The sequence below is a fragment of the Octodon degus genome, unplaced genomic scaffold (genome assembly GCF_000260255.1).
Source record: "Octodon degus isolate 3935 unplaced genomic scaffold, OctDeg1.0 scaffold00030, whole genome shotgun sequence".
NCBI classification, from domain to species: domain Eukaryota; kingdom Metazoa; phylum Chordata; class Mammalia; order Rodentia; family Octodontidae; genus Octodon; species Octodon degus.
This window is the reverse complement of record NW_004524606.1, coordinates 1,893,514-1,910,425: the sequence shown is the minus strand read 5'-3', so window position 1 is coordinate 1,910,425 and position 16,912 is coordinate 1,893,514. Positions and strand designations below refer to the sequence as shown.

Here is a 16,912-nt window from a genome sequence, read left to right as displayed (position 1 = left end):
TCCAGATCCATTTCAATGTAAACAAAGCTACCTTGAGTGATTATATAAGTAGACATAAATCTTCTGTGGTTTGATTGTTATATAAAGAGATTTCTGTCAGTTGCAAAAAATAGTCATTAGATATACATTGTCTGCTGCCAGCAAAGTAACTAACAAGAAAGTGTACTCCCACCCATTGGCACAGGCTATAGAATGGCCAGTGCCTCTTGCATCTGTCCTTGCTAGATGGAAGATAAGGGAATGTCATAGTACAAGGCTGACACTAAACACATTTCTCTATATGCAGAGTAAAACACATAAATGTTGACCCTGATTAGGGTAATAGCAAGAGAGACTTAATTTTTGATATTTTAAATATACAAATTTATGTTATGTATTCTCTTTCAATGTATGTTTTCTTGGGAATCTATAAGTAGTATGTATGTAAGCTTCAGAAATAAGACTTCATAAGAAATTACAATACATTTATACAAACAGTTTGTCTGCGATAGCAAATGTTATTTTATTATTCCAGGGTTTGCCACGTCCCCAGATGCCTTGTCATCCTAACATTTCATTATCCTGTCACAAAATACCATGTTTCTATTAGAGGAAAAATGCCCATCTGGGTCATATCAAATTTAATTACTCTAACATTCATATCATTATGGAGTTGTCTCAAGTTCCAAATGCATCCATTCCCTTAAAAATTAATAGTTTTACAATAAGGAAAGACACTGTAATCCTCTCAGTAGGAGGACATTTGAAAAGTAAAGAGAAGGTAAAATGCATCAACATAGAGAAGAACAAGGAAAACCTTGAAATTCTTTTTTTACTGCTCCGCCCCCCACCCACTTCCCAACCACAGCTTGGTACAACATCAAAGGAGAGAAGAGGTGGAATTTACTTTAATGCTTAAACATTTGTGGGTGTTGGGAATATGCCGGATATTCTAGATACTTGCAGCATATCACAGTAAAACAAAAATGCCTGCTCTTATATGCAAGGGATGCATGGCTGGTAGTTATGATTATTGAAGAAAGACAGTAAACAACTGAAAATTAAATCTAATAAAGCTAATAAACTGGATCATATGTGGTAAGTGGTAACTGCTATAAAAAATGTCTAACTGGATTATGGATTGCTGTAACCACAGGGGAGGTGGGAGATGGGATATTGTAGTAAAAAGGAAAGATGGGAGATTTCTTTGAGAATTTAAATTGTTATCAGGACAACTAAGCTAGCATGTGGCTACCTTGCACAAGTATTCCAGGCAGAATGCTTAAACTAAAAGTCTACCAAATGTCTTCAAAAAAGTGATAAAGAGGACAAAGTTACTGGGATGAAGTGAGTGAGAGGAAACATTCTAGGGAAACACATCATTTAGGGTGTGGAAATATCAGTCATTTATTTTATAAAAACCAGATTGAAGGGTTGTGAAAAGAGGAAGAACACACCAGGGTACATTTTAAGTATCATCTTTATTCTCTTTGAGAATAGAGGAGAAAAGCCAAGCAGGTAAGCAATCTGGCAAACAGATTCTTGCCATATTTGGATAGTAATCTGGAGCAGCATGACAGTAGTGGCATAAAATGAAATGGTCATATTCAGGAAATATTGTGATGAGGAAATCAGTATTATTTTCTAGTATTGATACTAAGATTGCTGACTTGAACAGCTGGAAAAAAGAGTTATCATTAACTGAAGTAGAAAATCAATTAGGGCTTGCTATGGTTGTAATGTGCCCGTCAAATTTCATGTTAGAAACATCATATATAATGCAAGAGTTTTGGAAGTTGGGACCTAAAAAGAGTTAGTCATGGCTGTTTTATTCATGAATGGACTATGATTATTACTGTGGCAGCTAGTTATTTGGATTGTGGATTTATTACAAAAGCAAGGGTGAGAGTAGCCCCTTCTTGCTGTCTTGGTTTGGCCCTGACACTAGATTTTTCTATCATCCATCAGGGGAGCAATCAACAGGAAGGGCCTTTCTAGGTACCATATTGCTGGCCTTTCACAACTCTAGAATATGAGGCAAATCAATATCTTTTCCTTCTAAAGTACTCAGTCTCAGGTATTCCATTGTAACTGTAGACAATAGATTAAGCTGACTCAGGATCAGAGAGAAAAGGCACATATTTCATTTTTCTGGCATATTGAAATTCAGATTTTTTTGCATGCAAGTGAAGATGTCAAATAGTTGAATACAAATACTTTGGACCAGGACAATTTGGTGAGAGCATGTCAGTGGTATTAAAAGCTATGTTCGACATGAGATCACATAGATAGGAAGGCAAACGGAGAAGAGAACGAAGGCTGCATTTGGAAGTATCCAATATTCAGGGATACTGGCAGACAGAAAAAGAAAGTGAGATTTAAAAAGACTAAGCTGGGAAGAAACCTAAGGAAAAAGATAGAAATCTGCAGAAATGTCTCTATTGGGTCAAGGAAGCCAGTATTTTAAAGAGCTCACTATATGAGAAAAATAGATTGACTATTCACTTTGTTCCATATAGGTAAATTAAAAAGTTGAAGTGCTCTGTTATAGCTTCTATGTAGCACCCCCACCAAAAAAATAAGTAGAGAAACAAAACTCCAGGCACTCATTGGTAGGACTTTGGTGAGGAACGGTATCATGGTCATGCGCTATTGGATTAGTCTGCTGATTGGTTTAACATAGTACAGCGTGTAGCTAACAGATTTACTGAGAAAGGAAGACCCAACTGAGGTGCTAGTGGCACCAACCAATAGACTTGCAGCTTGGATTGGAATAAAAGGGAAAAAAATAAAAAGTTCGAGCTGCCTCGAGGATATGAACCATTTCCCCTCCATATGCTCCCCTGGCATGTCAGACTGCCTTAGAGCCAGTTGACTGTGAACTGAAGCCTCCACAAACTGCCAGCCAAAATAAAGCTTTCCTCCATTAACTTGTGGGTGTCGGGTATTTTGTCCCAGCATTGAGAAGATAATTAGGACAGCTTCTGTATATTCAATTTAATAATTTAAAGAAACAAAATAACATGTTCATACAGAGAAATAAAGTTGCAAATCCAGGCTCTGAAAGCACAGGTCTCATTAATCCTAATGATGGCTATTCGCAGTTCTGGCCTGGGTTTTTTTTCAATAGTGCTGATTTCATATCTCTACCTTATGTAAGGTGTCAGGTGGTAGATGAAGGGCCTTTGTTGTATCAAGTTCATTTGTTTCATGTTGTAAAAAAATTTGCTTTGACGTTTGTATATTTGTCTATTTTACACATCTTCACAGACTGATGGAGAGATTTCTGCAAAAGAAATTAACTTTTATCTACTCTTTCTGATAATAGAGGCAGAGACTGTTAACTAATATTCTCTATCATATGTCAAACAGCAAAGATAATTTCTACTAGAAAAGAATAAGTCAACAAAGAAGTCACCTCTTCATTTCCTTGCTTACAAGAAGGAAAATACAGACTCTGAACATACATTAGGTTTATTTTTGTGAAGTATTGAAGAAAAAAGAATAGAAGAAGTTACGGACCTGCCAAAACTTTAGGTGTGTGAGGATGCTTTATTAGGCTAAAGTAAGTACTTGGTTAGAACTAAAAATGTGGGGTTGAGTTCAGAGACAAGAATAACACAAGAAAGAGTGGCAGAGTGGGGTAGATGGAACCGCATCTGGTTTTTGAAAACATCAGTGGAGATTCTGAGTGTAAAACACAGAACCTAGACAATAATCTTTACACTTGCTGATAACGAGAGGGAAATTTGGGAAAATCAATGTGGTACTCATGATGTTTGTAAATTAATGAAACTTTATGCCACACAAACCTAATATGGAGGACATTTTTGCATACATTTTATTTACATAAAATTATGCCAATGTAAAATATCAAGTCCTTTTTTTTTAACCTTCATTCCTTCCTTAATGCTCCCTTTTTTTTCCCCTGCTTGTTTTCTTTCTTCTGTCTTCTAACTTAGCAAATTAAGTGATTTTTCTTTCTTGAATTCTACAATGGCTGGGTCTGCAGGGTTTAAACAAAAATGACAGTGCCATGGAAAGGGCTATATCCACCACTAACCCCGGGAGACTTTATTTTGAGATCAAGACATTGGGCTTGAACTATAATATACTTAAAAAATGATTTTCACCATACAATAGGATGTACTCTAACTTTACTTTTCCTGTCATTTTCTTTAAAGAAAAATAGGGGCTGGGGAGATAGCTCAGTAGAACAAGTGCTTGCCTGGCAAGGGCATGGGCCTGAGTTCAATCCCTGGTTCCATTAAAAAAGAAAAAAAATCAGTCTCAAATCATAAATTTAAAAAATAATAAATATTGTACAATTGTACATGTATTAATACTTCTATTTTTATGTTTTTGGTTAACTATAATGAGATCTGAAGATTTTCTTGATTTTAAGATAAATTTATAGGCACTTAATTATTTAAATAATCTATAACATGGAACATGAATGTGAAATACTGAAGTTAATTATTATTTATTTATTTTTGGTGGAACCGGGGATTGAGCTCAGGCCCTTGTGCTTGCCAAGGAAGCGCTTTATTCCACTGAGCCATCTCCCTGGCCCCCAGAAGTTATTTATCTATTTGAAATGATAATTTTTTTCAAAAAGAACATATACAATGAAAAACTATATTGGAATATTTTAATTCTACAAAACTGTATAAATATTTAAATTTACAGCAAAAGAACAATTATACCACTTAGTGCTTATGTTACTTAAAGCATTTACTTCTTTATGCAAAGCTATTTTTCTAAATGTTAAAAAATTGTGTGTCAGATATTTAAAACATTTTTGAAATTATTTATCTTTAGCCATGACTACATAAAAAAGTGTTTCCCTTAAAAAAGTTTTGTCCATCAGCTTCTTTTCCTTTGTGCTAATTTTCAACTGAAAGTACAATTAGAATCAAGCAGCAGATCATATTCATTTTTACCAATTGAATGCAAATGAAAATTAAAGTTTGAAAAATAGAAATAGTCCTAATCATCTAATTTCCCATTTCCTAAGTCATTTAAAAATGACCTTAAAGTAAAAGGAAAATGATAACTATAAAAGGAAAATGATAACTATACACTGATGATATAGTACCACAGAAATAGCCTTTGTTTTAAAAGATAATTAACTAAATACTGCCCTGCAATACCACTATGTCAGAAAGATTTGTTATTTTTATTTTTATTTTTTGTATTTTAGTGAAAGGTCTACAGGGTGTTTTGGGTCTCACTACTAGATCGGTCTAGTAGTAAACTGCCTATTTACAGCCTCCCAAGAGCTGGGATTACAGGCGCGCGCCACCATGCCCAGTCTCAATTGCTGTCTCAGCGTGGCCCCAGCGCGGGGCTGGCATGGCAGGCCTGGGGATTGAAACCCTCACCCCTGTGCCTGTTTGCAGGTGCTTTAGTATGCTGAGCTATTTGGCTGGCCCCTCAGAAAGATTTTAAAAGCACATACAATGTAAATTTTCTTTAGAATTTATTGAACAATATAAAATAAAAGCTGGGCACAAATTTACACAAAGTATTTAAAACACATTGCTGGTGTTCATTCAACACCTTAAATTCATACAACAGCTTACAGTTATTAGCAGTTTGAACAAGGTGGAGTCAAATCAGACACATCCTGTACTATACAGAAAAATGGCCAATCTTTTCCACATTTTGACATATTCAAGAGAAAGCTGGGCAGTGACCAAATTCTGAAACACAAGCTGCCTTAAGACAGTTGAATATGTACTGCCCAACAGCTGAAAAGTTATACAAGACTTGAAATTATCAATTGAGCACAGTGACGTTTTGGGGGTGGTGACTCATCCATTAGGGTCTTGTATTTCTCAAATTTGTGAAATCACCATACTTTTTAGCTTGATGACACACAAATTTTGCTCCTCTGACCCTGGAGTTAGCATCATGTGAGGGTTTTGATTATATATGATCATTATTTTGCAAATAGTAAAAAAAAAAAAAAAAAAAACATGGGTATGGGAAGATATTCTGAGGTTTAATAAAGCAACTCATACTATGGTCCTAATTTCCCATCAAATTAAAAATAAATGATCCTGTTATTTGATTGTTGGAATTTATTTTCCTCTCCCTTCCCCCCCCCTTATATTTATTAGGATGATTCTAAGCACCAATGCAGCATCAAGTTATGAGTTAGTTTCATTATAGAGTTATGCTGGGAAGGTTAGAAATATTTGTTCCTTCCCCTGCAGCCTTTAAAACTGCACAACATAGAAAACAGCCAACGTTCACAGTAATATATGGTCTAAATCTCTGTGCAACTTGTAGGCCAACCTTCTTTTTAACTTCAATATAATTATAAAGTAAATGGAAGAGACTCTTCTACAAGTTGCTCCAAAGAGACTTTATTTCCCTGCCACTCTGTTTGCCGAGTGATGCTAGGCTATTTCATTGTGCAATAATCATGCTGTTTTCAGGTAATCTCTTTGCTTTTTCTGCAGATATTATTGTTTATAGAGCTAATTTTATTTAAGCATGAAAGATAGCAAAAATTTAAATATTTCTAAATAATCAATGTTCTAAAAACAAAAGTTTTGAAGATTTTTTTTTCCTCTTTACTTTGCCCTACCTGTAACGTTTTTGAGCAATGACATTGGTTTATATTAATAATGAAGAGTGCTGGAAAAACTTCTTGTAGCTGTTATGAGCCCTGGGCAAGCTACATTATGTATCTGGGTCTCAGACTGATTACATACAAACAAAAAACTAACCATGGATCATTTATGAAGCTTTTTATAGTTTTTAAAATTATCCTTTGTTCATAGACCTTCTTAGGAAATAAATTTAGTAGGTATGAAACCATGAAAATACAGTTTTTAAAAAGAATGTACATATATATTCCCCATTAATAAAATCTTATAAGTTTAGGTGACCCATTAAATATAACCAGAAAATTAAATTTAAAATTAGTTTTAGCTTAATTAAGCAACTTATATAAGGTAGCAGCATTTTCATAAAATGTCATATTTCATTTTAATAAGGCAAGTTATTTTACAATATAAAATAATATATAGTTCATATTTTAATATGAAGGATGTTAGGAAGAAAATTATCATTTGGAGACAAGTTATGCAAATTCTACATAAATATATTACTGGACTCTAAAATTGAAAATACAAAAAAAATACAATACCGTAGCACTTAGCAACTTTAACACACACTTTTCAATTAACTAATTCAAGAAATCTTTAAAGAATACTTTCGATATGCCCAAAACTATACTAGATGTTGAGCATACCCAGTAAATCAAACTGACAGAGACCCTGGCTTTAGAAAAGATTTATAGGGCAGCAGGTACAGTTCAATGGTAGAGCAGTTAGTCAGCATGCCTGAAGCACTGGGTTTCATCCTCCAGGGATGTTAAACAAAAGAAAAATGCAATAACCATAAAAATAAAAATAATAGATCTAGAGTATATGATCGGTTCATGGGCCTCATGGAGGTGGAAGTACATGCTGTGATGAAGAAGCAAAAGTATAGTTTGTCAGAAGCTCAGGAGACCAGGACAACAAGGAACAATGATTTGCCTGACTGTGGAGACAGTTTGCATAAAACCAAAGACAGTGAGTGAGAGAGGTCTGTGGGGCAGAGGGAGCCACAGGTTCAGACAGAAACCTGCTTGGGAGTCAAGTTAAAGTGTGGACTGGTAAGAGATAGGAAGTGCAGTGAGCTCTCTGTGTGTGTGTGTGTGTGTGTGTGTGTGTGTGTGTGTGTGTGTGTGTATGTGTGTGTGTATAGAATGGAGAGGGGAAAGTGCACGGTGAGGGGTGACATCACAAAGGACTTCCAATAACATTGAAGGCAAATCAAAAGCCACTGGAAGGTTCTGTGCATGTGAAATGTCACCATGAAAGTCATAATTGCTGTAATCCTATGGCTGTTATCATGAGAAAAAGAGATAAGGCTGAGGAAAAGCTGGTCACCAAAGCATAAACATTTTCCAAGTAAAGAGGTAAAGACACTGTGGATGTGGCAGCAGACAGCTAGCTTGTGGCTATATTTGAAAGAAGTTATGAGAGAGAGAGAGAGAGAGAGAGAGAGAGAGAGAGAGAGAGAGAGAGAGTTGGAGACAGAGAATGGCCACAAGTGACTTCAGATTTTTCACCTCCCTTGAGTATCTGGAAGGCTGAAGTTGCTTTAGCTCAGATGAGAAGGACCACAGAAGAGGATGCTGTGAAACAATTTAAAATATTTCTCAGGCCAGCTCCATAGATAAGTGGTGCGTAAGATGAACGCACTATGAATTTCACCATGCTTTTCATTCTCAGTACTGAAAAATTTTTGAAAAAAAATGCAATGGTTATCATTGATTCCAGGGCTTGGGTGTTTTATAATATTTTCTATCATTTTTAAAATCTGTTAGACCTATGATGGCGTGTATCTAAGCAGTTGAAGCATCTCTGAAAATTTTTCCCGGCATAAAACTCCTGCAGTGTTACATTTTTCACAATGCCCACAAATACACTCAATTATCTAAAATGCTGTAAAATACATCCAATCAGTTTCCATGAAGTAGCTATATTTTAGAAAATTCATCATTCACCATTTTCTAGATAATATATGCATTTCAATTGACAAAAATAAGTGGAACCTAATATTTAAAAGAATCCTACATAGCTTAAGCTTTTTATACAGCATATGAATATTTTACTGTTTTTTTAGATAAAATGAGAAGAAAGTGGAGGAGAAAAAGAGTATAGAAAAAGGAAAATAGCATTGTTATGAAGCCTGCACTAACCTGAGAGGGCATGATCAATTAAAGGCGAGGCTTCACTACCTCATGGGAATCTCACCTTCCATTCTAAGGTTGCTATAGGCTACAGAGTCTATCTTCAGAAAAGTACAAGCTCCTACCTTTAAAACTTTACATAACAGTTTCGGAGTTTTAAGAATTCTGCGACCTTGGAGTTGGGGCATGTCTACATTTCCAGGAGTAAATCTGAAATTTTTCAGGTTGGAAAATTCTTTTTTAGAGTTGTATCAATATAAATTTAAAGAAATGAAATGGTAGCTAACTGAGAAAAATCTAGATTAGACTTTGGAAAATGTCCTCTTAACTGTAAAGGGCCGTGTGTGTGTGTGTGTGTGTGTGTGTGTGTGTGTGTGTGTGTGTGTATGCTGGGTGAGAGAGAGTGGGAGAGAAAGACTGAGACACAGACAGGGACAGAGTTGATTAATGCATTCTATATAGATGAGCTTTACAAGTAAAAGTGGGGGCAACGAACATATTTTTTTTTTTTGCTTCAGAAGACATATTTTTCCATGTTGTTACACATTTCCAGTTTCTCTGGCTATTGTGTATACATCTATAATGAAAACTCATAAGTAGATCCATTTTTATGGGCATTTATGGTGTCAAATACAAAAAATAAGTAAAATCTCATTTATAGATTTTCATACTAACTGCTCATGTAATTTGAACACTAAGCATTTCAGATGGAAAGAACATGTAAAAATAGCCTAGTCATACCTGCATTCTTTGGGCCATAACTTATGGCAAATAATATTTAGCGGTTTAGTTAGAATACATATTTACTTAGTGATAAAATTATAGAATGACATTATAGCATAGCAATGATAATCTGATTGCAATATATTTAATACAAAATTAACATGGAAACAATGAATTAGCTATAATCTTTAAGTGCAAAAGGATTGAACATTAGGCTAAACGTTTACCCTTACCTCTGTTCCATACAGTATTGGTAACAATCCATGGTGTTTAGAACAAGTAGACGAAAGATGGCATGGTTTATGGAAAGAAGAGAAGGCTGAGTCTGTGATTTCAACTCTGGCAGCAGGATTGTGTTTACCTTGTCTCAAGAATGACAGTAATACAGCTACACTATCTCTTATAATACTTATTTTGATTTTGCTTCAACCTGTTACCTTCCACACATATATAATTTTTTCCTATTTAAATAGAATTTTGACTTTTCTTTCCTTGTTTAAACATGATGCTTTTTGTAAGGACTCTAGGAATTCACTATCCATTTTTTTTCCTGGTAAAAAATTTGGAAACTAACATTTTGTACAATGAGTTCAATGCTCATAATTTAATATGTAGTCCTGTTGTTGACATTGAAATTCAACATGTTTCCATCAAGTTCCAGTAGAGTGACTTCTAAAGTGAATGATATCTCATAATGAAGGTATTTCATAAGGCATTTACATTATTTCTTTTCAATCACTGTGACAATCAAAAAAGAAAAAAACCTCCACACAACTAACCCTGTGACAGGGCAATAAAAACTGTCCAAAGCAAATAATTTGTTTCCCAAGTTATTCCAATGTTTAGTAACAATTTGTTATTATTCATGTTTTTTAATGTGCTTCTTGAATCAGATACAAATTTTAGTAGGGAAATAATCAAACATTTCTATAAATGAATTACAAACAACTGGGTTTTAGAATACTAAAAGGAATTTTAAAACTTTCAATTCAGCAAAGTTAATATTTTCTCCTTATGGAAATAATGGAAAAATAAAAGCGCAGACACTCATGGGTTGGGGCCAAGGGTCCTCATGCACCCAGGGTCATGTTCCTCAGCAGCCACTGTTGGGATCTGCTCCCACTGCAGTCCTGCATGGTGGGCACCATTTTGTCTTCTTCAGAGGGTTCATCAAGACACTGGTTACTGTTCACATGCCTCAAGGTGAGTCTCTGTAAGAGATAACCAATAATCAGTGCAACCTACATCATCTTTAAGTTTACTAGCAAATCAGAACAAATCTTCCTTTTAAGAATATCATTTGTGAAAAAAAGATATTCTTTATGATTTTTAGTGTATCATAACTATGTTATGTATTAAAAAAACCGTACATAGGCATATGAATTTATACTGTCTTGGTGTCGTCATTGTCTAAAACACCTTTATTTGCAGATGGCTAAAGAAATTGGCCAACATTTATCATGAGATGCTAAGAACTAAGGCTCTTTTGCAAAAGCTCATTTGTAGCTTTGAGTTCAGTTCAGGGCTACAAATATTAATAAGCTTTTTCAAAAGCTTAGTTTTCTTGGCCATGTGTTATTCGGTAACCATTTGGTAAACATGCAAATTGATGTCACAACTAGACCCAAATGAACAAAACTGCTAGAAATGCTTCCATTTCAAAATACTAAACAAACTATAGTATCTCAGAAACTCATTGTAGAGGAGTGATTTTTATAGTAACAAACAATGTCTTTTACTTTATAATATTCTTGCATATTTTGATCTGTACTTACACATCACAATATATATAAGTGGAAACAGAAGTATGATGCTAATGTAGTGCTAAACTCCACATTTTAATTATATTTTCTTCATAATATAAATAATTATATCGTGCCATCTACTTATTAGATATACACTCTTTGGAGTCCCCATTTACATTGTAAATAACATATTTGGCCTCCCAGATGAGCATTATAAACCTGTGTTTTCTTTCTTTTTTAAAAAAAATAATTTTATTGAGAAACGAGGAGCAAGGAGACAGTTTCAAAACTGATTACTAGCACAGTTTCAATAATACATTGCATATTGTTGTCTTAGTGGTTATTCATTGTGCAAGATGCAGACCTGATATCCTGTCCACAAACACAATCAGAATAAATCTCTCTATTCATTGAATTAAGAGAATGCAGCTGTATATCTATCTTAACTGTCTTGAATATACAGATACAAATGATCGCTCATTTGTATCCCCTATTTTGTTTAGTTTCGTCAGAGAAGGGTATTCCATTGTCATTTAAATATTGTAGGTGTGTGAATTCAGCAAAATATTCCAATATAGTCCACAATAGTAGTGGGTTTTCCATAAGACTGGCAATGTCAGAAGTTGTTGACTTGAACCTTTACAGCTCCAGCATATTAATGTGGATTTACTTTTTAAACTTCGTTTTTATACTTGTCTGCTGGATGTTTAAGACCAAGATAAAGCAAGACCTATATAACAAGATATGTAACTTTTGTATCTGCTAAGGTCCGTCAAATCCCCTCACTGTTTTCTATGTATTCATTTTTTATCATCCTGCTCAATTTCCTGGGTAATGCCTACAGCCATGCAATAGGAAAACTCCCCAAGCAGAAGGTGTTTTAATATATGTGAGGTGATTTGCTAGTGTACCTTGAAAAGAGAACCCCAGACAACTTTTGTTGCAAATTCTAAATTTAAATCAATTAAAGGTCATCAATTTTTTTCTTCTTCTTATTTTCTATTTTGGCTTTTGAGAGTACACTGAAAACTGCTAGAAAACAAATGCTTGAGCTACTTGATACACATGATAGAGAAATACCACTTGGAGAATTGCAGTTTGTTTAGATTAAGATTAAAAACCCTTGGACTACACTGTTGTGAGAGAAGAAAGAATGGACAGAAGACTGTGGTGAGTTTGCTAATAAACAACAAACAGGAAATTAAAAGAGCCAAGCTATTAGAAGTGAAGGATATTTCAAGATTGAGGCTGTTGCGGCTGCTTTTTATTACATAGAATCAAGCCACTTATACTAAAAAATGAAGTTATTTTTTAGAAATTATAAAAGATAAACAAGAACATGATTGATCTCTTTCTTATGATAGCAGAAATTCAATACCAGCCAGCTGGGAAAAGCTAAGATGGTATTAAAGGCAAATTATATTTTTTAATAAAACATTCTAGTTAGTATCAATGAAAACTTTTTCATTTCTGTTACCTTACTGAAGCCATTAATATACAAATATAGTCTGTGAAATTCATATTACTTGTTAAGTGAAAATCTGTATTACTTGTAATTTTTTCTGCTTTAATTCTAATTTGAACTCTCCTTTAAAAAGAGTAAAAAACATTTTAAAATATACATTTTTTTTTTCCGAAAGGAACTTACCATCACATGCACTTACAGCCCTTGAGATGTATGATTTTTACATATGTCTTGCATGCTGTTGCCCTTTGTGCCACCCCGGAGAGCACTGGCAGTGCTTTTTCTTTTCTTTTTTTAAGTTAATGTTATTGAGAAACAAATAGCAATGAGACAGATTCAAAACCAATTAGTAGGACAGTTTCAATACTTAATACATTGTGTATTGTTGTCTTCATAGTGGTTATTCATAGTACAAGACACAGACATGATATCCTGTCCAAACACTATTTGCACAAACCTTTTTTCTCATTGAATTAAGAGAAAGTAACTGTATATCCATCTTAACTGTTTTGTATATACAGATACAAAATGGTCATTCATTTGTATCCCCCCTTTTTTTGTTTAGTATTGTCATATAGTTCAGTAGTTCATAATAGTTGTGGGTTATCCGTAGGACTGGCAATGTCAGAAGTTGTTGACTTGAGCCTCTTACAGCTCAGCATATTAATATGGCTTTACTTTTTATACCTCGTTTTTATACTTTTCTGCTGGATGGTTAAGAACAAGATAAAGCAAGACCAAAATAATAAGAAATGTAAGTTTTGTATCTGCCAAGCTCAGTCAAGTCCCCTCAGGATTTAGCCTGAAACCCTGTACCTCAGTTTGTAGAACCTTTGTCAGTGTCAGCCATGCGGATGAGTCACGTCCATTGCTTGACCAATTTGCTCTCTGTGAAAGCCTAAGAGAATGTTTTCTCTCTATGTGACTCTCCTTAGGCACACAGTGGCAGTGCTTTTTATGATCTGCCCACAGCCCACAGTCCGTGGATGCTTTGATCTATTTTCTGTTACCTCAAGTTAGAATTAAAAAAATACTTTGAGATTTTTTCCTTTTCTTTTTCTTCCTTTCTTTTTTGTTATTTGACATACAGTCTCTCTCTGTTGTTCAGACTGCTGTGAACTCACTATGTAGCCCAATCTAGGCTCAGCCTTGAGGCAACCCTTTTGCCTCAGCTTCCTGAGTGTTGGGATTATAGGCATGCATCATCATGTTTGATGAAATTACTTTTCTTTAAGGATCATATTGAATAAGTGTTGCCAGTACTACAAAAAATGATAATGTGTGGCTCTGGACTAAAAGGAACTCTTCTACATTTTATTTTAAATGTATTTGGTACAGGGTCTCCCTATGCTGCCCAGACTCATAGTGATCTTAATGTTTCTGGCCTCCCAGTGCTGGGATTACAGGTGTGCACCACCATGCCCAGACCCTCTTCTACAGTTTTGATGGGAGTGTAACTATTACAACCACAGTGCATATCAGTAAAAAACTAAAAATAGAAAAATCCATTCACCCAGCTATCTTCCCTTCTAGGTATCTTCCCCAAACAGCCAAATACACCATATAACAATGATACATTCATACCCAACTGATATTAGCTAAGTCACGGAGGTGACCTACACACCCATCAGCAGATGAACAAACAAGAAGATGGGGCCACTGCATACAATAAGTACTACTCAGTCATAAGAAGGATGACATTTTTGTCATTTGTAGGAAAATGGATGTACCTTGATACCATAATGTTAAGTGAAATAAATCACACACAGGATTAAGTATCATATAGTGTCTATATGAGAAACTTGAACTATAAAAAGAGAAAAATAATACATAGATATCAGGAAATATGGAGATAGAGTTTTTGCAAAATGGAAGAACAAGAGATGCAGGAGAAAAGGGGTTGAAAAATTTAAAATGTTATGTACATACCAACTCCCCATGAGGAATGTAATCATTATGGCCTGCAAACATGTACCAACAAAAAATACTTTTAAAATATTAGTAAGTAATGTTTTTCTTTAAAAATGTAGAATTATTTTCCCTGCAGGAAAGACTAAAAGAATCATTCCAAAAATTTCCTTCTTGATGTAGTGCAATGGAAAGCCAGACATGCTAAGCTCAGGTATACCTAAGTGAATGCTCTCCCACATTTTTCTTGTTGAGAACACTGGGGCAAGCCATCACAGCGTTCTGAGGAATCAGATTCTTCATTAGAAGAACCTGAGTTATGCGCCAAAACTGCTTACAAATATGTTTTCTCCTTCTGTTTAACAAATTTGACCTTGAGATAATTAAATCTGATCCCTGGACAGCTAAATAAAGATAAAAGTGTGAACATTGTTGCTAGGCAATACAGTTTATGGTAAAAATGACCTCTGATTGATGAATTGCATTTCATCTGATAAATAGCATGTGAATAGCTCATAGAAAGCCAGATTTGCGGGCACTTCTCTGAGTGCAAAAACGATTTTTTACATCTCATTAGGCTCCCAAGAGCTACGCCTACAGAGTTGTTATCAGTGGTACCATCTCCTGTGAGGAGAAGGCTATTAAGCCGGAATGATTTCTGCATCTGCCTGACGTGGATGTCATAACTTTGTGCCGGGCTGCCATCTGTAGAGAAGCCAGTTCCAGAAGGCTTGAAGCACGGCTATGAGAGATGTAGCAAGTCATGGTTCTAAGAGAAGAAAGCACTGTCTCTGCCCTAGAACTCTCTAAGTAGATTTGTGAAATTAAATGTTTACTTAAGTTTAAATTCCCTTTTGGGGCATTGTACACATTAAAGTGTATATAGCGTTTAACACTAAAATAATAAATGTAAATTGCCTTGTACGCAGTCCTTTTCATGCAAAAGTTCTGGGCTACTCCAACTTTACATGTCACATGCAGAATGCCCTTATATCAAATGTAGCTCTAGTCCACATAATTCTCCTCCTGCCCTCTGCTCACCATACTCCCATTCCTACCTGTTCACAACACCCTAAGCTTAGCTGTGTCCTGAATTAGTCATTTTTTGCTCATTCGTGCAAACCAGAAGACCTTCCTAACCTCCCACACGTTTGCATATGGTAGTAAGATACTAGACAATGAATACTCATTTACTTACTGGACAGTAAATCCTTCAAAGCCAACAACTAGAACACGGGCTTGTTTGAAAGAATTCTACACCACTTTGTTGATCTTAACTGAATAAAGATTCATTGCATTGCTTTCTGAAAAAGTAGTCACAAATCATACAAATGAGAGATGGAAGTTTTATTTTTTCCACTGAAAAGTTTTTATTGCTGCATCATTTTACCAAGCACAAAGAAATATTCAAAAATAATTGTCTGCATAGCAGTATTAAAAATTACAATTTACTTAGCCTTTCATAATGTGTTTGCTTAGCATTTTAGATAAAATAATTCCAAGATTTATGAAGGTGATGGTATGTCTACATACAGCCACAACTTCTAAATAAAAAGTATAAAATCAATTTATTTCAAAAATAACATTTCTATTTTTCCAGCTTTAATGCAGAATCTATTGTCCTCCAGACATGGCTATCATACTAAAAGGGCAAATATTTCATAATATATTCTATCTTATGTTTCTGTAAAGATATACTTGATATAAAAAATTGAAAATGTATATTAAGTTAAGATGATTACTTAACACAAACCGTCCAAATTTATGCACAGCTGAAAAGTAGAAGACAGAAAAGTAACTCCTGTGAAAAACCACACATGAACTTTTTTCTTAAGCTTTCAGACATCAGTAATCAAACATAATCAAAACACTAAAATAAATTTAATAAATTCCATAACGCAGACTTCTAAAATTATTAGAGAACATAACCAGTAGTATTTCCAAAAATATTTCTAAATACTTCTGTGCTTGTATAGTTTCTTAGTCTCCATTTTTGCAATGCACTATCATTACATGTTTCCACAGTGGGGTGTTGGGAGCCATCAGCTACTTTGTTTACAGAAAGACAGGACTGGGTGAGTACGTGAAGAATGGTGTGGGTCTGTTTAACAAAAGAAAAAAAAGCATAATGACAAAATGAAGTACAAAGGCAGTAATAAATCAATCATCCCAGGCAACATACAATTTGTACTGGATAAGGAGAGGAGAAACATGTCACAATAATTGTATCCATGGAGCTGTAGGCTGCTTGCTTTCAGAATCCTCTCAGACCACCTGCACTCAGTAGGAGCAACTGCAGGTGAGAGGAAACTGGAAGGAAGACTTTGAAATCAA

At 34.8% G+C, this 16,912-nt stretch overlaps 1 protein-coding gene across 2 annotated transcripts in view; it reads right to left on the bottom strand.

The window, feature by feature from the left end:
- Positions 1-5,898: 5,898 nt before the first annotated feature.
- The window catches only part of Galnt13 (polypeptide N-acetylgalactosaminyltransferase 13), a 509,399-nt gene continuing 498,385 nt past the window's right edge, over positions 5,899-16,912 (bottom strand). Inside the window, exon 11 of one of the 2 annotated variants that reach the window (XM_023713326.1) lies at positions 5,899-10,671. In XM_023713326.1, coding sequence (XP_023569094.1) covers positions 10,531-10,671 — 141 coding nt within the window. In that variant the 3' untranslated portion in view covers positions 5,899-10,530. Of the gene's footprint in view, positions 10,672-16,493; positions 16,680-16,912 lie in introns of those variants that run through there. The other variant, XM_023713325.1, reaches the window with a different exon arrangement.